The sequence below is a fragment of the Heterodontus francisci genome, chromosome 15, assembly GCF_036365525.1.
Source record: "Heterodontus francisci isolate sHetFra1 chromosome 15, sHetFra1.hap1, whole genome shotgun sequence".
NCBI classification, from domain to species: Eukaryota; Metazoa; Chordata; class Chondrichthyes; order Heterodontiformes; family Heterodontidae; genus Heterodontus; species Heterodontus francisci.
This window is the reverse complement of record NC_090385.1, coordinates 85,431,939-85,455,327: the sequence shown is the minus strand read 5'-3', so window position 1 is coordinate 85,455,327 and position 23,389 is coordinate 85,431,939. Positions and strand designations below refer to the sequence as shown.

The 23,389-nt window shown below is 41.6% G+C and overlaps 1 protein-coding gene across 1 annotated transcript in view; it reads right to left on the bottom strand.

Annotated features, from left to right (window-relative positions):
- Positions 1-12,219: 12,219 nt before the first annotated feature.
- The window catches only part of LOC137377935 (sodium/hydrogen exchanger 2-like), a 332,862-nt gene continuing 321,692 nt past the window's right edge, over positions 12,220-23,389 (bottom strand). Inside the window, exon 12 of the mRNA XM_068048001.1 lies at positions 12,220-12,479. Coding sequence (XP_067904102.1) covers positions 12,220-12,479 — 260 coding nt within the window. The remainder of the gene's footprint in view (positions 12,480-23,389) is intronic.

Below are 23,389 nucleotides of genomic sequence, written 5' to 3'. Positions count from 1 at the left end.
TTGATTGAATTGCCTTCCGTCAATGCTCTTAAGTCCTGATACAGAGCCTGTGCCTACTCTTAGTAGCCATGGCTTCTAATATAGGTGTAAATAGGCAGAAATCTTTCCTGCCCCATCATCATTTCCTTATTAATTTGTATACAAACTGATTTATATGTAAAACAAACTTCATGCATTAGAATTCTGTTTCAGAACTGAGTAACAAATTAAAACTGCAGGCTGATTTGCTTAAACTTGCTTTGCCACTGTTTATTCGTCTATTTACTGTTAATAAATCTGGTTGTTTACAACCTGTCAGAGTCAGATCATAGGCTGAATTTTATTAGCGGCCGCACATCACGACGGAGCTCTTTGAACTTGGTGCCCTTCCAACACAGAAGTGCTGCCGCTGAAACCCCGCGATATTTTGCGGGCGGCTCATTTAAATGGAGGGGGCGGAGCAGCCCCCTCGATGACATAGAAGGAGCGGTCGCTCCACCCCCAGCAACAGCGTCCAGCGCCACCGCCCAGGCGCCAGCGCCATTTTTGAAGGGCTTTTCAAGCCCTTATGAACAAATTTAATTCTTAAAGTCACACTGTGGGCAAAGTAAAACAGTAAACTATATGAACAGATCAAGGCCCCTCCCCCACCCCCACCCCCACAATGGCCATTTCATGTTATTTACACACCGGAAAACCTCTTCTTCCTGATCATCAACTCTGCCCCCCCAAATTTTGTAACTTTGCCCCTCAACCCCTTCCCATCATCTCCATAACAAATAGAAAGGGTTTTCCCCGCTCTCCTCCCCCACCCCTCCACCACCCCCCCGCTCCCCCGACCCCAGCCCTCCTGCCCTGATAATTTCACTCCCCCTCTCCCCACTAGGTATATGTAAATTTATTTGCATTGATTTTACAATTTAAGTGAAGGCTTCACTGCCGAGCAGCCGGGGGGGCCGTACCAAGGCCTCACCACCGGCAGCAAAATGCAGCGGTGCCTTCTCGGCACCGGGAGTCATGGCGGACCACTCCTGCAAGTATTTTACGGTCCCCTCGCTATGCCCCCCTGATGTCGAGGGGCTTGTAAAATGGAGCCCCATCTCTTTTCACTGGGTAACCTCTTTACTCAGCCAGTGATAAGAATGTGGAACTCACTACCACATGGAGTGCTTGACACGAGTAGCATAGATGCATTTAAGGGGAAGCCAGATAAGTACATGTGAAAGAAAGGAATTGAAGGATATACTGATATGGTGAGATGAAAGAGGATCGAAGGAGGCTTGTGCAGACCATAACTATCGGTAGACCAGTTGGGCTGAATGGCCTGTTTCTGACCTGTAAATTCTACGGAATATTATGTAATCTCCTCCTAATCCAGGCTGCACAAGTTTATCAACCTCTATCGTCATGCTTTAGATCCTCTCCATTGAAATATCAATGTAGGGCTAAATGTATTTATCGCCCAGTATGGCAGAAGTATTTTGCGTACCTTCTGCGACTCATTGTGGGACATATCCTGATCCATTTAAGTATCTGAAGCATTACTTGAGTACATAGGAACAGGAGTCAGCCAGTCATTCCTTTGAGCCTGCTCCATCCTTCAGTTGGATCATGGCTGATCGGTATCTCAACTCTATTTACCCTTCTCAGCTCCATACCCTTACTGAAACTTGTGCATGCTATAGGTTATTTCAGTTTCTGATTTTGTTGAGATAATGAGATAGATTTTCAACTCACACGCAGGTGTAAATACATTGTTGCGGATTGCCTGCCCATTATAGAAAGCGCCCGAGATTCATTTTGATGTCTTAATTGGAAAAGACAATCAGGTGGTTTTCTGTAATGAGCGGGCAATCCACAACATAGGTCTTACGCCTGCACAGCAAGTTGAAGATCTACGCTGATCCTTTGTAAAGTTTTTTTTTGTAAATTCTGCATCAGCAATAGCAGCCAGAGTTCCAATCTGTGACCATGGTCACACAGGGATCAGCTCCTGTTCTGAAGCAAGCATGGAGCTACAGAGTGAGAGGTGAGTTAATTCAGGGGTGTTTGCAGATTTTGTACTTTCATACTGTTCATTAGAGAATGATAGTGTTTCAATTCATGTACCCAGTGGTACATGAAGGAATGTTTAAGGCAAAGACAATGACTTCTTTGAAGGGAACAGTGGATAAATATATGAAGCAGAGAAAGATACAGTGCTCTGGAGAGAGCATGGGGCTGTAGAATCCAACTTTGGATTGTGCTGGCAGGGAGCCAATACTGACAATGGGTCAAGTGGTCTCCTTCCGTGCTGTAAGCTTCTCTGACTCTATGATAATTCACCCTGAGTGTCCTTCTCTGGACTGATGATGACCATGAATTGTGACTAATTAGCTGGTCATGTCAAGCCATAGATAAAACCAATATTTTCCAATAGCTGTGGAAAGCCTGTTGGACCATCAAGTCATGAAAATTGCTCACTGCTGCTAACATTTTCAGGATCAAATGAGTCTGGAAGTTAGTTGGATGAGTGTGTGCGACACCTCTTGGGTACAAATTAAACACAGTTAGCTGCAACATGCCAGGATAATGACTTTCCAGCACTGAGCGGAATCTGTGCTGCCATAGCTTAAAAACTGAAAGCAGGTCGGCAGCTGCAAATAATGTTGTGACTATGAGGGAGACTGACTCCGGGTTGGTATTCAACATTCTACAAGATGCACTGCAGCAACTCATCAAGGGTCCTTTGACAGCACCTTCCAAACTCACGACCTCTATCACCTAGAAGGCCAAGGGCAGCATGGGAACACCACCACAAGCAAGTTCCCATCCAAGTCACACACCATCCTGACTTAGAACTATTTCACCATTCCTTCACTGTCACTGAAAACCTGGAACTCCCTCTCTAACAGCACTGTGGAAGTACCTACAGCACGTGGACTGCAGCTGTTGAAGAAGGCAGCTCACCACCACCTTCTCAAGGGAAATTAGAGCTGGTCCATAAATGCTGGCCTAGCCAGTGATGCCCACACCCCAAGACAAAATAATAAAGAAAAACGAAGCTATACCACAGAAAGAAACCATTCGGCTGGTCGTGCCTGAGTCTGCTTTTACCCTATAGCCTTCTAAATTTTTCTATTTCAAGAATATATCCAATTCCCTTTTGAAAGGTACAATTGAATCTGCTTCCACACCCTTTCAAGCAGTGCATTTACTGATAGGATGGATGGAGGCGATGGACAGTATAATGTGGTAGCACTATTACAGTATTCTACTGTAAAACAAGAATAATGTAGATCAGCAGGGAATAAACTAAACAAGACTGCATGTAGTACAACTAGCTTTATTTTAAACTGCAGTCAGTTCTTAGTAACCCCATATCACTTGGAAAACAACAAAGTGTTAAGCACACAAACAGTAATTAGAGCTCAATGGTTTCCATTTACTTATATTAAAACAGAAAATGCTGGAAATACTCAGCAGTTCGGGCAGCATCTGTGGAGTAAGAAATAGATTTCACGTCTAAGGTCATTAACCTTTCATCATATTAATTACTTATGTCTGCTTAATTGGTGTTAGTGCAAAGAATTAATGGTTATCATTTTTTGACCTGTGATTTCTGATTCTGTATGTGAGAAACACATCAGGATGTTTGTGCTTGAACTGTGAAGTCAATACTCAGAGTGCATCACCACCAGCCATATCAACAGGTAGACCATTATAGAAAAAAAGAATACGACACAAGTGTTAGAAAAGAGCAAACAAAAAATACATTTTTTTAGCAAAAGGTTTTGTTCGGCTCCTATTTTTTGTGTCACTGTGGGAGACTTAACTAACTTGCTTGAGTTTTTTGATAAGGTAACAGTGAGGGTTGATGAGGGTAATGCAGTTAATGTGTTGTATATGGACTTCCAAAAGGCATTTGAGAAAGTGCTACAGAAAAGGCATGTCAGCAAAGGTAGAACCCATGCAATAAAAGGGACAGTAGCAGTATGGATACAAAATTTGCTCAGTGACAGGAAACAGAGAGTTATGAACAGCGTTTTTCAGACTGGAAGAAGGTATATTGTTGGGTTCCTCAGGGGGCAGTGTTAGGAGCTCTGCTTTTTCCGATATATATTAATGACCTAAATTTGGGTGTACAGGGCACAATTTCAAATTTTACAGATGACACAGATTTTGGAAGTATTGTGAAATGTGAGGAGGATAATGATAAACTTCAAGAGGACGTAGATAGGCTGGTGGAATGGGCAGACAAGTGGCAGATAAAATTTAATGCAGAGAACTGTGAAGTGATACATTTTGGTAGGAAGAATGAGGAAATGCAATATAAAATAAAGGGTACAATTCTAAAAGGGGTGCAGAAGCAGAGGGACCTTTTAATGGAGAAAATCCAGTTAACTTTAAAAAAACTGGCAGCCAAGATGGCCACTACAATTTGCATTTGAAACAACTTTGCATATTCCAAGGCCCAACTGGAGCCAGAAGTCTGAGAAGTCCTGGACCCAGAACAATGGCTTGCTCTATGTAATTGAATTACCTCGATTGCTTCATTAGCATAACAGTCAAGACAATCCTGACACATTGACTTTAAAAGAGAAAACCCCTCTGAGTGCAAATATTAGCATCCTGGGGCCTGTGGAGCCAATTCTGAAACTTGTATCTCGTTAGAAGGTTCCAGAAAATACCCTGAGGCAGTCATATAACCATGTGTCCATCTCTGAAAAAAATGGGAGTTTTGTTACACAGACAAGAGACAAAAAGTAACTGAATGTGCAGCAGCAGAGAAGGATGTGTGCCTCCATTTCTCTCTCTCCAGAAAACATCAAGTTTGAAAATCGTCTGTGACTGTGGACCCTCCAAACCTATAGACTGCTACAGCCAGAGACCAGGGAAAGAGAGCCGTCTACATATCTGCCTCCAAGAAAACCCTGAGCAAAGTGGGCCAACCACAAAGTGCACTTTGACCAGCCAAAGACTTCAAGAATACAAGTCTAGCCACAAGACCATTGAATCATCGAACCTCAGACTGTGTATTTAACTTTTATTTATTCTGGACTTTAATCCAACCAAAAAAACTTACTTTCCACTTTGTAATCTATTTGTGTGTGTGTGTGATCCTCATGTAAATGTGTGCGTGAATGTTTATCTTTTTTTATTATGTTAGATCAGGGTTAGCTTGTTGAGTATAATAAACTTACCTCTTTCTTGTTTAAACTCAAGAAAACTTGTCCGATTGGTTCTTTCATGATCATATTAAAGGGAAAAAGTAAAAGCCTCACTGAGGTGGTAAGCACAACCACTGTTTAAAAACCCTATTGCAGTCAAATAAGAGGAAGGGCAAGAGAGGCAACTGTGACCCCCTCCTCGCCTTGGCCGTAACATGGCGTATAGAGTACAATAGCAAGGAAGTTATGATAAACCTGTTCTGATAAAATTGTGTCCCAGTTCTGGGCACTGCACTTTAGGAAGGATGTTAAAGCATTCGAGAGGGTGCAGAAAAGATTCAAGAGAATGGTTCTAGGGATGAGGAACTTCAATTATGTGGATAGGTTGGAGAAGCTGGAGCTGTTCTCATTAGAGAAGATTAGGAGGAGATTTAGAACCAGGGGACACAATTTCAAAATAAGGGGGAAGACAATTAGGACAGAGATGAGGAGAAATTTCTTTACTCAGAGGAATGTGAATCTTTGGAATTCTCTACCCCAGAGGGCTGTGAAAGCTCAGTCATTGAGTATGTTTAAAGCAGGGATTGACAGATTTTTAAATACCAATGACATAAAGGGATATGGGGATAGTGTGGGGAAAAGGCATTGAAGTGGATGATCAGCTGGCACAGACATGACGGGCCAAATGGTCTCCTTCTGTTCTGTAACCATTCTATAATTCTCTGACTGTTTGTGTCAGTGGTGGAATACAATGTTTATAAAGTGTTTGATGTTGGCACAGACATTGCAATTAATGTTAATCCTTCAGTTAAAGCATAATTTGTTCAAGATGCTTGTTGTTGGAGAATCAATCATTGGGGAAATCTCCTTGGTGCAGTCATATACCAATTTGAGTCAGAAGGTTGAGGGTTCAAGACCCACTATTGAGACTTGATTACAAGATTTAGTACAACACTCCAAAGCAATACTAAGGGAGTGCTGCATTGCAAGAGGCACTGTCTTTTGGGTGAAATGTTAAACTGAAGCTCTATCTTTCCTCTCCGGTGCATGTAAAAGATCCCACAACACTATTTTGAAGAAGAGCAGAAGAAGCGTCATGGACAGTATTTAGCCCTCAACCAACATTTATGAAAAGATTATCTAATCATTATCACATTGCTGTTTGTGGGGCCTTGCTGTGCACAGATTGTCTGCTACATTTCCTACATTACAGAAGTGACTACACTTCAAAAGTACTGAATTGGCTGTAAAGCATTGTGGGACATCCTGAGGTCATGAGAGGCAATATATAAATGGAAATCTTTCTCTTCACCAAGAATTACAGATCCCTTTGCGATGTATGAAGGAGAAAGGACATTTGTAATCATGTAAACAACTAAGAAAGTTTTCAGAAGTGAGGAGGGAAGAAAAAACAAATAAAGTGCATCTACCTTAAAAATACTCAGAGTACATCAGGGGCTGTCAGATAAAAAATAACGTAATGTAAATAAATGAGAATAATGGAAGAGAACAACAAAGCTACTTGCATCTAAAGCAAGTTTTGTAAAGTAGACTATAGTGTCACAGATTCTGGACATCTCACCCTTAGCCTCTGTTATTTTTAAGAAGTTGCTGGCTTTTTACATTAATTGCTCATTAAACACCTTGCATAAAGTCAAGTCTTGCAATTAAGAGCTCAAGTACCCTTTCAATGATGTGATAATTGCTAATGCCAAACATCTATCCTGGCCCAGAACTTGAACAGTTTAAGCTGTTCATTTTCATTCCTGCATGTATGAAATAGTTGTTGGAGATTTTAAAAAAATGAAATTTATTTTTTACATTTATTTCTTACTTTTCCATTCTGTTCCTTTATTTTTTCTTTCATTTAAGCCAATCTTTCTTTCCTTCTCTTTATTTCTCTTCATGTACCTGATTTGACTCTAATTCACCCATTCTTTTTTACATTATTTCCTTCTCTTATCATTCCTCTCTTTCTTTCTAAATACTTAACTCTCACTGGTTAAGAAGATATGCTGTTGGTCCCATTGTTCACTAAGGTCCTAGATGTCCCATTGCCCTTGCCACACTTTTATCAGCTTACTGTTACGACCAGGTGAGAAAGATGTCGAGGGTTCCCTCTCAGCCTTTACCTGGTCTTACTGTAACAGGGTTTAATTTTAAACACACCATGTTTTCAGCTGCCCCTCGGTGAATCTCTTTTCACTGCTTTCCAACTATAAGGCAAAGAAACCAGCACAGCAGGTTTTCTCAGGTTTAAAGAAGAAAAGTGAAATTTTGTTAAACTTAAACCTGAACTCTAATTCGTTTAACGCCTACGGATACACGACACGTCCACACTAGCATGCATATGCAATACACACATACAGATAGAGACAAAAAGGAACAGAAGAAATAAAGTGGAAATGTTTGAGACACAGTGGCGCAGTGGTTAGCACTGCAGCCTCAGAGCTCCAGCAACCCGGGTTCAATTCTGGGCACTGCCTGTGTGGAGTTTGCAAGTTCTCCGTGTGTCTGCGTGGGTTTTTGCCGGGTACTCCAGTTTCCTCCCACCACCAAAGACTTGCAGGTTGATAGGTAAATTGGCCATTATAAATTGCCCCTAGTATAGGTAGGTGGTAGGGGAATATAGGGACAGGTGGGGATGTGGTAGGAATATGGGATTAGTGTAGGATTAGTATAAATGGGTGGTTGATGGTCGGCACAGACTTGGTGGGCCGAAGGGCTTGTTTCAGTGCTGTATCTCTAAATAAAATAAATATCTGAAGAGTTTTTGTTCTGGGTCTTCGAGCTCACTGTCGAGTGCTTGATTGTAGGCAGATCTTGCTTTTCGTTGGGGCCCAGTATTCTTCTTAAACCTTGTTTGCTGTAGGAGACTTTTCTCTTGGGGTTCATGTATCTTCAGTGGATTCAGAGGCTTGTCAGAAAGAGATAGGAGCAGACAGGAGAGATCTTCTCAGTCCAGGAGCAAACAGACACTCTGCCTTCAAACTCTCTGTGGCCAGTTCAAAAGAAAACCCTGGAACAGCCAGGTAGTCATGTGACCAGCTGGTCTCACCAGTCCTGGCCCTTATGGATTGTATCCTCCTTAGCAGGCCCTGGAATGCACTTCTGGAACCGGTGGATGTATTGTACTTAGATTTCCAGAAGGCATTTGATAAGGTGCTACATCAAAGGTTATTGCAAAAAATTAAATTTCATGGTGCAGAGGGGGTAACATAGTGGCATGGATAGAAGATTGGCTATCTAATAGGAAACAGAGAGTAGGCATAAATGGGTCCTTTTCTGGTTGGCAGGATGTAATGAGTAGTGTGCCACAGGGATCTGTGCTGGGGCCTCAACTTTTTACAATTTATATAAATGACTGAGATGAGGGACCGAAGGTATGGTGTTAAATTTGCTGATGACGCAAAGATAGGTAGGAAAGTAGGTTGTGAAGAGGACATAAGGAGGCTACAAAGGGATATTGATAGGTAAAGTGAGTGGGCAAAAATCTGACAGATGGAGTATAATGTTGGAAAATACAAAGTTGTCCATTTTGGCAGGAAGAATAACAAAGAAGCATATTATCTAAATGGTGAGAGATTGCAGAGCTCTGAGATGCAAAGGGATCTGGGTGTCCTAGTGCATGAATCACAAAAGGTTAGTATGCAGGTACAGCACATAATTAGGAAAGCTAATAGAATGTTATCATTTATCACAAGGGAAATTGAATACAAAAGTAGCGAGTTTATGCTTCAGCTATGCAGGGCATTGGTGAGACCACATCTGGAGTACTGTGTACAGTACTGGTCTCCTTATTTAAGGAAGGATGTAAATGCATTGGAAGCAGTTCAAAGGTTTACTCGACTAATACCTGGAAAGGAGGAGCTGTCTTATGAGGAACGATTGGACAGGCTAAGCTTGTATCCACTAAAATTTAGAAGAGTAACAGGCGACTTAATTGAAACATATAAGATCCTGAGGGGTCTTGATAGGGTGGATGTGGAAAGGATGTTACCCCTTGTGGAAGAATCTAGAACCAGGGGTCACTGATTAAAAATAAGGGGTCGCCCATGTAAGACAGAGATGAGGAAAAAGTTTTTCTCTCAGAGGGTCGTGAGTCTTTGGAACTCTCTCAAAAAGGCAGTGAAATCAGAATCTTTGAATATGTTTAAGGCAGAGGTAGATAGATTCTTGATAAGCAAGAGGGTGAAAGGTTATCGGGGTAGGTGATAATGTGGAGAAATCAGTTCAGCCATGAACTTATTGAATGGCGGAGCAAGCCCAAGGGGCCAATTGGCCTACTCCTGCTCCTAATTCGTATGTTCCTCACCTTCGATGTCTGTTAGTATGCAAATGTTTTTTTCCAGCCACGGCTGATCTGTTTAATAATTCATTTCCTCGCTCCAACTGTTCAAAATCAATATTCATGACAAAATTAATGTGCCTCATTCTTGGCCAGTGGGGGCCTAGCATGACATTACACTTACAGCAAGTTATGGACCAAAACACTTTTGTGCTGAAGGGTTTAGGTAGAAGTTCATCAGCATATGCTGAAACGTGTCCCACTCTGGCAAGCTCTGGCCCAATATATCTGTGAGGCCTGTATCTGTCAGTATTAGTGAGGTGTGAAATATTTTTACCATGTGATACATTGCTCCAATAAATTTCCATATTATAGTGACGGGAGGACATTTGTCACTATTAGACTGCAGCAAGATTGTAATAAATACTAGTAACCACATTCTCGGTCCCTGGAATTGCCATAAACAACACCCATATTGATCTACTAGTATGTAAAAAGAACAGCACAGCAAATATTTAAAAACAATGCATTGTTGAATAGCTGATAACTGTACAAGGAGACTAAGCATGAACTGTATCATATTTTTATGGCAGCTATGATCAATTAGAAACCAAAATGTTCAGATGTTGCTAGACTTTAACCATTTTGTTCTTGGACTCCCACAATTGAAAACAATTGAGTTCAATTTTTATATTCAAGAATTTATAAATTACTGACATGATTGCGTGCAATGGATTCCCTGGCTCACTTGCCAGAACAGCAATCCAGAGACAGACTAGGCATCTTCCGGTGCCTTTTCCTCCTCACACTACCCAGCACAATGCCAAAATAACATAAAGCAAAATCCTTTAACCTTGTGGATTGGATTTCCTTGCACTGCGAAAAGTAGATTCTGCTGACCTATTGTTCATCCATACTCCATAGGTATTCCTACTCAGCTAGAGATGAATCTGGATTACCCTCCACCTCCACACTAAAGCTTTCCCTCACATTGACATGGTTTCTTGGGTTCCTAAACCCAACAAAAATAACTGATAATCACATGGATCTGTTGACAGGCACCCCTCTAACCCACCACTGAATGACTTTCCTGGACAGCATCCTCATCCCACTCCTCCTCCTGTCCACCTTTCCCGTCACATATCCCTCTCCCTCGCCCGCCCCAACCACCCCCCACACTCCTCTCCCCTTGCCCACCTTGGTCTATTTATCCCCTCCTCTGCCCTCTTGAGTTGTTTGACCTTTAACACTGAACTTGGTCTCGAATACATGTGTGCAGGAGATTAACTAGTGCAAATAAAATACGCAATTAGGCCCTAGTGTAATGTCCCCCCCAAAAGATTGCTGCAAAGATTTAGATGCTTAGGGACAGCCCTGATTCATTCAAATTTTTATTTTCCGTCACAACAAAATGGAACTATAGCCAATTATATATATACACAATACATAGCTACATTATAACACATGATGCATTCGCTATATATACAATACAGTTACATTATAACACATGGTACATTATATATAATACATACTTACATTGTAACACATTGTACATGAGATGATATACAATCTTCTAATATTGTGGTATCTGTCACATGGCGCTGCACTTTCAGATCGGATGTAGCAGCCCCTCTCCAACACTTTTCCACATAGAAGTCCTTGAAGATGGAAGACGTCTTTGAACCGGAGTAGTAGCAGTGCTCGGTAGGCCAAGAGCAGCAATACAAACATGAGATCTGCACACGATAAACATCTGGGGGAAGTTAGAAGCTGTTTTTTTTCAGTCCCAGAGTTCTCATGACATTTATAAAGTGCTTAATGCTTCATGCTCATGATGTGGCAGTTTATCAGACTGACTGGAATCTAATAACTTCACCTTAAGAAATTAATAATTCACCCATTATATATAATTATAAGTCAATAAATAAATAGCTTTCTTACGCATCTGGATGAGTGAAGGCATTTACAATCATATTTATTTAATTGCCTTAAATGCCTTCAAGGTTTAAAGCAGTGTCAGATGAGGTAATGGTGACTAATTCCACAGTATATCTACTATACGAACAGTTTAAGGTGGCTAGATGCAACATCTCCCCTACTACCGACTGGAGGAGAACTCCCTTTTGTACTAATGATGGCTTCAAACTACATATAGGAGCTTACTAAGTCAAAGAGACATCAGCCTAGAAATTGGTGACATGTGTGCATAAATACTTCATATGACATTCTTTTGATATCTATTTTAACACAGTTGTTAACCTGTGTTTTGTAAATGTGTCTAAACCTCCACCAAAACAGCAGGCAAAGTAATGTCTTACAGATATTTCCACCACCAGTATTGCTAACAGTGACTTCTAACAACTTGCCTTTTGGATGAGCATTTTGAAAGCCATATTTGCCAAGATTATATACAAAGGTTTGTTTGATCATTGAAATAATGCAATCTAAACAAGGGGAGTAGAAATGAATTGCCAAGTTTGCATGACAATATCAGCTTATCACACAGTCAACATGCCAGATTTCTGCAGAGCTGGCTCTTTCTTGCTGTTCAGAGATGTAGCCTGCCTGATGGCAATGGTCCTTTAACTATCTAAAGTGCAAAACAGTATGAGAAAATCCAATATAGAAGTGTGGTCTTAGTTTTAAAATAAGGATGAATATTGACCATAACAAATGGATTGTCACATAAATGTTATGTTTTTTTTAAATCTGTGTATTCTGTACCGGTCTGTCACCAATTGGTTCAGAGAACTGCCAGACTAATGGAGGTACATTGTGTGTTCTCTATCCATTGCTGATTTGTTACAATCCATTTTCAATTGTATCCTGAGAAGCAAACCTTAACTTTAATTTGGGCACAGGATTTTTGTTTTCAGCATTATTTTCATCCTGATCCTCTCCTTTCTGGATTACATTATTTTCATCGGGACTCTCTAAGTTTTCTGGTTCTTCCTCATTGATCCATTCTGTCCTGTTCGGCTGCTGAGGTGTGACTGACATGGACTTGGGTAACTTTGGAGATTGGTCCTCTGAATTATTTTTATTGCCTCCGTATCCTCCAACTATACAAAAGAAACACAAAAAATATCTTGAAATATCTGCACAATAAAATTCCCACTGAGAGCTTAGACTGCAGTCAAAATGTCAACTGTGGGAGGCACCTAGCAGATTTGGGTCTCTGAATGGGTTCAGAACAGACCCAAGATGATCAAGAATCCCAGGAATATTAAGTTTCCATGTTATGGCTAATGTCATGGAAGTGACACACTGCCTGAGAGGTGGTCCTTGGGCTTCTGAGGCTCTTCTTCCCTGAGAGTATATGGGGAAAGCACTAAGGAGCAAGATGGCCATTCTAGGCCAACAAATAGGAAAGGATGGCTGTCCTGGGATCTGGAAATGTGACAACCTCTTAACAGGTCATGCAAACCCTAAAATAATAATAAAACCTTCAAGCAGCTATAGAAACAGGTCCTCTCATGCTAGTATATGGCATTAGAAAGAGACCAGGACAGAGATTTTTTCTTTCCACTGGATTTTAGACAGCAAGTTACCAGCAGAGATAAAGGGTGGAATTTTATGCTCTTCCCCGTGGCAGGTTTGGAGGAAGGCCACCATCCCGTCTCTGCCGAAGTTTAGTAATAAGAGGGCTAGTGGCAAAGTGGGGTGTTGCTGAAGGCTATAACAAGTGCACTTGGTTCTATTAGGTTATGTAGTTTTGTGTATATTGTGTAATTCTGTATAGCTGTACAGTTCAATGTAGAATCAGAAAATCATACAGAACAGGAGAACATTCGGCCCATCATGCATGTGTCAGCTATTTGAAAGAGTTATCCAATTAGTCCCATTGCCCTGCTCTTTCTCCATAGCCCTGCAAATGTAGTGTACATTGAGCAGTATGTGTAGGCTGTTTAGTTATTGAATACATTCCAGGCAGAGAACAATAGATTTTTGGATACCAAGGGAAATAAGGGACATGGGGATAATGCAGGATTGTGGAATTGAGGTGGAAGATCAGCATGATTACATTGAATGGTGGAGCAGGCTCAAATGGCTGAATGGTCTACTCTTCCTCCTATTTCTTATATTCTTCTGTGCAGTTTGTATAGTTACATGTATGGTGTGCTGTTACATGTAGGGTGTGAGCTTCTGTGAAGACTGTGTACTTACAATTGGTTTTGTAGTGCTATGTATGGTCTGGTAGTGTAGTTTTACTTGCAACTCGAAGTTCAAATCCCAACATGGCAAATTGTAAAACTTAATTCAATTAATCTTGCATCAGGAAAAATGGTCATGCAAGCAATCAAATTATCATAAATACACAGCTGGTTTACTAATATCCGTCGAGGAAGGAGCTCTTTGGTCTATCTGACTCCTACTGGCCTCTGAAATGGCTTAGCATGCAGAACCAAGCCTAATTGGGAGAGTACGACGTCAGATCTATCAATGAACATCTTAGACTCCTCTATCACTATCACTGAGAGGCTTCAACATTGATTCCAGAACTCTGGTCAAACTAGGTGAAGGGCGGCACCATGGCGCAGTGGTTAGCACCGCAGCCTCACAGCTCCAGCAACCCGGGTTCGATTCTGGGTACTGCCTGTGCGGAGTTTGCAAGTTCTCCCTGTGACCGCGTGGGATTCCTCTGGATGCTCTGGTTTACTCCCACAGCCAAAGACTTGCAGGTTGATAGGTAAACTGGCCATTATAAATTGCCCCTAGTATAGGTAGGTGGTAGGGGAATTGTGGGGATGTGGTAGGAATATGGGATTATTGTAGGATTAGTATAAATGGGTGGTTGATGGTCGGCACAGACTCGGTGGGCTGAAGGGCCTGTTTCAGTGCTGTATCTCTAAATAAAAAATAAAATTTAAAAAAATTGTCACTGCTCCCCCCTCCACTGACAAAGAGGAAGTGCTGAAGCAAGCATGCTCTGCAACTGGTTGAATGAAGTACATATAATTTTGACTAGTTATGGGCAATCTAGTTGCTTGAGAAGTGAAGAAGGGGTAAGATTACAGCAGTATTCTGGTGCCTGGTTTTCTTTTGTTTCTGTGGCAGATTCATATCACACAAAATCATCATTCTCAAAATTGTGCACAGGCACCATTTTGATTTGGGTCACTTAGGGTACTCAATATTCTTTCCTAAATGTTTCCATCACCCTCATGTGCTTCTAAAGTTTACATAGTATCCAGACAAGATGACGGCTTAGATTTAAGTGGACATACATCATACCCAGGGGAAGTACTGTGGAAACAAACATTAGGAAGGTACCACTAGGATATTGTTTGAAACAAAGGGAACAATTTTAACCTAACACGCTGAGGGGAATCCCCACAGGATCAGGTGGAATGCTAATTTTACAACCCACCCAATATTACTCATTGACTTCAATAGACAGTAGAATTGGGCTGGGTGTAAAAGCAACATTGCACCCAATCTTGTCAGTATCCTGACTGGCAGGATTGGTTAAAATTGCCCCCATTTGGGTGGGCTGTAAAATCAGCATTCCACTTGTTCCAGTGGGTTTCTCAACTGGTGATTAAATTAAAACTTCCTCCAAAGCGTCTGGTTTCATTGTTGCCTGTACACAGATTATTACTCCAGTGAATTGTGTGGTTGTGTCATAAAGTGACAGGAAGGAAGATTTATGAGTTGCCTGGAATATTTTAGGCATTGTGAAAATATATTGCTGAGTATGGTAGTGTTGTGGTTATGTTACATGACTAATAATAGAGAAACCTGGACTTATAAACCAGAGAACATGATTTCAAACTCCTACTATGCCAGTTTGAGAATTTTCTTTTTTTTTTAAAGTCTAGAAATAAAAGGTTGGTATCAGTAAAAGTGACCATGAACTTGAATTGGTGTAAAAACACAAATGGGTCACTAATGTCCTATAGGGAAGGAAATCTGCTGTCCTGCCAAGAATGAAAATGTGCAGCAAGCATCATGCTACCACAATCCTTGAAACCATAGTCGGGGTGTATTGTCAGACACCCTCATATCTGTTCAGGCACTTGGCATGCTGCTTCAACATGCCAGTTGTGTGCTCGATGATTACATGATTACTCGGGTGGCTGCAGGCAACTCATTAGACCTGTGTTCAGCTGGGTATCCTCAGATATCACAGAGCTGTCATGAACCACAGCTCCAGAATACAGATTTCATTGATCCACGATCCACCTTGAGACTTGCCTTTGTGGGTTAAACGATGTGACAGCTGCCTGGGAAATGAACACTGACTTGCTTAATCTGAAATGGATAGTTGCAAATACGCTGACTTTCAGAGATTGAAATTCTGCCTGATTCATGTAGCTCAAGGTCAATTTGCAATGGCTTAGGACTGCAATCCATAACTCATCCCTCAGCTGCCAGAAATCCTGCTGTTTGATAAAAGTGCAAAGCTTTCACAGGTTGCTGCTGGAAGACAATGCAGAAAAAGACGAACTTGGCTGTTTGAGTGAACAAGGTATCAGTATTGCTTGGTACATCTATGTACTTTAGAAAGTCTAACGTTAGCAATGGGACCAATGGCACTTTGAGAAGACTTGGAATAACAGAATCACAGCCAATGTGAGCACTGTGTCCCTCAAATGAGTTCCACTGTTCATCATGTTACTCATTCCTGGTTTCCCTTATGAATCCCATCATGAAAAAAGTAGCAACTTGCAAGCATAGTGCCTAACTGAGAGTATAAATGCCAATTGGATATTAAAAAGGGCCCAGCAAGTAAACAAAAGCATTCTAGCACAATCTGATCTGCCTTGTAGCCCTCTGTGGGTCTTCCTCTTCTTTCAGAAAGCACAGAAGTAGGGTTTTTTTTTTATTGGTTCATGGGATGCGGGCGGCACTGGCTAGGCCAGAATTTATTGCCCATCCCTAATTGCCCTTGAGAAGATGTTGGTGAGCTGCCTTCTTGAACTGTTGCAGTCCACGTGGGGCAGGTACACCCACAATGCTGTTAGGGAACATTGGGGAAAACATTGTGACTGTACTACAGCTGGAAGGAAAAAGTAGTTGTGCCACAATTGCTACACAAGGCCCTGAATGGTAAAGTAACAGCACCAAAAAAAAGGGAATAGGACTCAAAATCGGGTGATGAACCTTCTTACAGAGGAACACCCCAACTACATGATGTATTAAATGGGCAGGGTATTGGCATTAGTCTGTGGCAGTCGTGATTAAGCTGTACAGAGTTCTAGTCCAATCACACTTCAAGTACGTTGTCCAGTTTAGATATTTAAGAGACAAGGGAGACATTTAAGTTCTTTTATTCATTCATGGGATGTGGGTGGTACTGGCAAAGCTTGTGTTTATTGCCCATCCCTAACTGCCATTGAAAAGGTGGTAGTGAGTTGCCTTCTTGAACTACTGCAGTCTGTTTGCTGTAGGTACACTTACAGTGCTGTTAGGGAGGGAGTTCCAGGATTTTAACCCAAGTATGATGAAGGAATGGTGATATAGTTCCAAGTCAGGCTGAGGTGTGACTTGGAGGGGAACTTGCAGGTGGTGGTGTTCCCATGTGCCTGCTGGTCTTTTTTTCAGATGGTAGGGTCACTGGTTTGCAAGGTGCTGACAAAGAAGCCTTGGCAAGTTCTGCAGTGCATCTTGTAGATAGTACACACTTCATCCACAGTGCACTGGTGGTGGAGCGGCTGAACCTTTAGGTAGTGGAAGGGATGACAATCAAGCTGGCTGCTTTGTTCTGATGGTGTCGAGTTTTTTGACTGTTGTTACAGTTGCACTCAACCAGTCAAGTGGAGAGTATTCCATCACGCTCCTGATTTGTGTCTTGTGGATGGTGGGCAGGTTTTGGAGCATCAGAAGGTGAATTACATGACACAGAATTTCCAGCCTCTGACCTGCTCTTGTAGCCAAAATATTTGTGTGGCTGGTCCAGTTGTTTCTGGCCAATGGTAAACCCAGGATGTTGATGGTGGGGCAATCAGCAATAGAAATGCCATTGAATGTGAAAGGGAGGTGGTTAGACTCTTGCTTGTTGGATGGAGTTGGTCATTGCCTGGCACTTATATGGCATGAATGTTACCTGCCACTTATCAGCTCAAACCTGAATGCTGTCCAGGTCTTGCTGCATGCGGGCATGGACTGCTTCATTATCTGAGGAGTCATGAATGGTACTGAACGTTGTGCATTTGTCAATGAACATCCCCACTTCTGACCCTGTGATGGAGGAAGATCATTGATGAAGGAGGTGAAGATAGTTGGGTTTAGGATACTGCCTCGAGGAGCTCCAGCAACATAACCACTATGCTACAATTAGTTCCATATGCTGGAGATATTGCAGAGGAGAGCTGTGCAGTTGATTTTGGTGTCAGAGCTCTGTATTATGAGGAAAGACTGGAGAGACTTAGGCTTCTAAGAAATGATCTTATAGAATTAAATTAAATAGTAAATGGTACGGAAAAGGTTAATCTGGAAAACTAATTTTAACTGTGGGAGCAGTTTCAAACTAGTAAAAGGCAATGTTGAGACTGATATCAGGAAGTTCTTCACTTAGAGAGAGCCCAACAGTTGAGGGCAAATGAACTTTAACATAGATCAATGTGAGGTGATGCATTTTGGTAGGAAATATAGAAACATTACAAACCTTGGAAAATAAGAAACTGAATCGTGTAGAAGAGCAAAGGGATCTAGGGATACAGGTGAACAAAACATGAAAAGCAGCACTGCAGATCAGTAAAGCAATTAAAATACAAACAAAGCACTGGGATTTATTTCTCAGGGTATAGAATTCAGAAGTAGTGCGATTATCTTAAACTTGCATAAGACTCTGGTCAGGTAGCGCTTAGAGTGCTGTGCACAGTTCTGGTCTCAATACTATAAAAAGGACATAGAAGCACTGGAGAAAGTGCAAAAAAGATTTACAAGGATGGTACCAGAACTGAGAGATTACAGCTATTGAGAAAGATTGAGCAGTTTGGAGATTTTTTCTTCAGGAAACTGAAGTCTTAGAGGCGGCCTGATAGAGGTCTTTAAAATTATGACAGGGTAGATGTGGACAGAACTTTCCACTTGTGGGAGAATCCAAAACTAGAGACCATGAAAACAAGATAACTACTAATAAATGTCTTTACTCAGAGGGTGGTTAGAAGGTGGAAGTAGCTATCTTAGGAAGTGATTGAGGCAAATTTGCTCTGCTTTGGTTGTGTCGAAATCACAGACTAACATCCATATTCCGCCAATATCATGAAAGTTGTTAGCACTAGCTAAACCAAACATGACCCGCTCATATGGTAGTCATGATAATGAAAACTTACAAATGGAAATGATCTCTAGGTGGGTCTTGAAGATTTCAAGTGATGGGACTATGACTAGTTTCTTTAGCACTTACCAAGATTCCATTCAAACAGCTGTGATTCTAGCATTGAAAATTTAAAAATATAATTGCATTTTATTTAAGAAACAGGAAGCACAGGATAAGTAAGTTCTTCCTCTTAGATGTATCACAGGCAGCTATTTGTATTTTTGTAAATGGTCTGTCATTAACTGAATAATTTTTAATTTTCATTCTGATAGTGTTTGATGACTGTGCTCAGACTAGGCCTAGACCTTTAAATGGCTATAACACATGTTCATTATAACTCTGGTATCAGTATCTAACTATCAATTCTGATTGTTATATCCCCATCTACATTATAAGTGTATAGGACTCGATGATCAAACAGGCAGAATTATTGAGACCCTTATGTAAATGTTGTGCCTGTCACACTTCCCCTACAATAAAACTCAAACCCACCCTCAGAAGAGCAATTGGCCAAAGTAACATTTTCCATTTCCCACACCAGCCATTCTATCGTACTGCATCTCTGAGGAAGACTGACAATAGGTGCCAAATGAGGGACAGCTGCATGCTGTGGGCGCGTACTCACCAACAACAACAACTTGCATTTATATAGCATCTTTCACATAGCAATAAACATCCCAAGTTTCTTCACAGGAGCAATATCAGACAATACAGAACAGAAAAATCAACAATGGGCTATTGCTGTATAATAAAAGCAAAATGCTGGAAATCTGAAATAAAAACAAGGAATGCTGGAACCACTCAGCAGGTCTGGCAGCATCTCTGGAAAGAGAAGCAGAGTTGGGCTATTGCTGTCTGTCTTGTGGTAGGTGATTCAGATCTAGGGAGGTCATCAATCTCGCCTCAGTTGCAATGATTGTATGGCCCAGGGATACCAATGGGGAAACTAAATATGACCAGAAATGCAGAACCTATTTTATGTGCTGTGCTTTCTTAGAATGCAAAGGATCTTAAAGAACATTATGGTCATGCAGTAGGTTGTAATTGAGGACAACATTCTGATTCAAAGATCTGACCAGCAGTCTAGTGCTTTAATCAAGCTATGTCTTCAATTACATTCCATTGTAATCTCAAGAACAATAACAATGAGAACTATATTAAGACAGCTCAAGCTCATTTTAGAGCACTTACAACTTCCATCCCATCAGTCTACATTTCATATTGGCCCAGGTCCCAGAAACAAAAGGTTAAGCCTAATCATAGGGTAGATTTTGTTACTCAGTGCTCCTGACACAGAGCTCCAGTACGTATTGGGGAACTTGGGTGCAGAGATCAGCATGTAACATACCATCTTCTGCACATCTAAACCACAGTCTCTGGAGAATCATTTGGGCCCCAACAACCTGTATGGCCGCACTCCTGATCTCTGCTCACTTCACACACAGCTCTGCACTGGCAGTTCTCATTTTTAGACTATACCTGTGTATTTGCAGATACGGTCTGCTGGCTGAGCTGTTTAAATTAGTGGAAACCGGTTGGTGATTTAATCCACAGGATTTTATCAAGGTTGAATGCTTAGAGGTCAGGAAAATACATAGGCAATTTTCTGTTCTGATCTTTCTCCTAACAGTATCCATCTAATTCAAATTTAGCACCTTCTTGAAATATCTGATATACTATGCACGTCCTCAGATAGCAATAAAATTAATATAATCTAGTAGAGGCTTAAGACACTAGTCTTACTTACATGCTCCACTTTGGAAATGATCAGAGTGAAATTGGACCTCACTGTGCCTGTTTTTCAGGCAGAACATGGGTGTAAAGTGGTCCAATTCAGGGGGCCAGCTCGCAGCTCACCGATACTAACCCAATGAGGCTGGCCGGCCAAGTTGGCACGGTCCTACTGCTGGACTGATTAGGTACGTCACTCAACGGAATCGTGTCCCAATTTAGCCACAATCACATGGTCAGGCTCATATTTTGTTTTCTGTCAATGATTGCTGTTGCAGCAAATGTCCATTGTACCTCTCTGCTAACACTGCAAAGTGACCTCCATATGGTTTTTCAACGCTGGTTTTAAACCCAAACCTGCAGGGGCAGAACGTGCCATTTAAGTTGCACGTTTGCTCCAAGTAAGGCTTAACGCTTTATTTTTAATGACTTCTAAATGTTAATGCAGTAAGCTTGGTACACGAATAAAAGATGACAGAAGTCATGTTACACAGTCACAAAGGTACAGTAGCTATTATATTGCAAGCTGAAACCTCAAGCTTGCTATGGAGATTACAATGGAATCCACAGGTTAAACTTTAAACTTACTGTTGAGATAAGTCAGATGGCAGATAAATGAGCTTTCAGTGTCTGCAGTGCCTGATGCCTCGATCAGATGCAGCCCATAATATATTGCATCCCAGGTAATTACATTAAGTGGTTTTAGACAGATAATTTAGACTAATGTCAGGCAGATGGTGCTTTGTCATGGAAGGACTTTACATTTATATATTGTGAATCAATGGCTTTGAAACCTGTATTCTTCTAAAAGTGTCATTTTTTATTGTACATTTTCATTTCTCACCCCACCCAATGCATTAACCCCCACCATGACGTCAAATTACGGCTGTATTACACTGGATTCTGGGATTTATATCATCTTTTGGGGATCACATTCAGTGATTCCTCCCATCATAATGAAGCACTTTGCTTTTTGGTGACTAATTTTCCATTTATTAAATGAGTTTCAGGGATTTGTATCAGCAATTTGGGGATAGTATTCCATGATTTGATCCATCTTTCCATATGTTTTCACACATCCTTATAGTCTGCAAAGTAAAAATTACATACAGAGCACTTTATTGTAGGAAGGCGAATACATTTATAATGGTGTTTCTGTGGTAATTACGGAAACAGTTTTATATAACAGGCTTCTAAAAGAAAAAGAGGGGATAAATTCAAAGCTAATCTGTGGAAACACTGGTTGTGATTTTATTGCTGGGCAGGATCCTTCTGTACATGTGGCTGGGCGAGCGACAAGTTCACGTGGTGAGGACTGCAAAGATCTTCCAGGCAATTATAACCCCCAGAAACATGTGGGTTTGGCTTGGGGGAATTTAAAATTTTTAAAAATTCAAACCTGAACCTAAACCCCCCCTCGAATCCACCCACTTCCAGTTTTAAAGGAGGCAGGACAGGGGACAGGAAACTAAACTGCTCCCAGGGGCCAGTTCCCTCATTGAATATTTTAATGAGGTTGTGTGTCTAAGATTTTAACTCTGTTCTAGTTTTAACGCTGGCTGGCCAGATTTCCTGGGCTTCAGGAAACCCCACAAGCAGCTGAAGGGAGGTGAGGACTGCTGCACGGAACAGGATGGAGCTGCTTGTGGGGCAGGAGGAACAGGAGAGCTTCTACTAAGCTTACCTGTAATCACCCTGTTATTGGACCCTTCCCCATATCCAGCAATCTGATGTCCTTCCCTGTGATCTCATCTCTGACCCCTCCTGCAACCTTCTCCCTCTCTATAACTAGAGAAATAATTGTCTGTATCTTGTCACTGCACTATTTTGTAGAATGCCAACATGTTATTTTATATCAGGGTTGTCCAACATACAGCCCACGGGCCAGGATCCAACCCGCCAAAGGTTTCCATCTGGCCCGCGGGTGTAAACTGTATCCGGGGTCATTCTTCATCCTTGCCAGGACTCCATGACTCAAGATAGGAAATTTCCCTTTGTTGCCTTCTTGCAAGGGGGACAGAGAGAGGAAGGGGAACAAAGAGAAGGGGGGGGGGGAACAAAGAGAGAAGGGGGGGACAGCGAGAGAGAGAAATCAAGATCACTCCTGACAGATGGATATCTATCTGGAATACTCCACATTGCTACGACAAGTGTGCGGGCAAACATTGACTACTTCCACAAGCAAAAAAAATGCCAGGTATCTCACTAAATCAGTAGCCAACATAGTCATGAGAAAGTAAGTCAATAAAATAATCTTCTCATTTTAAAGCTTCTTCACAGAAATGCACATTTGTTATTGTTTTTCTGAAAGTGTCCCAAGATTTGCATATTAAAAGAGGACCCTGCCAACCTGGGGCGGGTGTCCTTGTGAGGTCAGATTGGGGAAAGAAAGCAGTGGGTAAGTGGTGTACTCCATATGAACTGCCTCCCACCCCTCACCAAGTTAAAGTTGGGGCCATTATTTCAGTGAGTGAGTTTTTTTCTTCATTCATGGGATGTGGGCATTGCTGCCAAGGCCAGCATGTATTGCCCATCCCTAATTTCCCTTGAGAAGGTGGTGGTGAGCTGCCTTCTTGAACCGCTGCAGTCCATCTGGTGCGGGTACACCCACAGTGCTGTTAGGAAGGGAGTTCCAGGATTTTGACCCAGTGACAGTGAAGGAACGGCCATATAGTTCTAAGTCAGGATGGTGTGTGACTTGGAGGGGAACTTGCAGGTGCTGATGTTCCCATGCATCTGATGCCCTTGTCCTTCTAGGTGGTAGAGGTTGCGGGTTTGGAAGGTGCTGTCGAAGGAGCCTTGGTGAGTTGTTGTAGTGCATCTTGTATATGATATATACTGCTGCTACTGTGCGTTGGTGGTGGAAGGAGTGAATGTTTAAGTTGGTGGATGGGATGCCGATAAAGTGTCTGCTTTGTCCTGGATGGTGTCAAGCTTTTTGAGTGTTGTTAGAGCCATACCCATCCAGGCAAG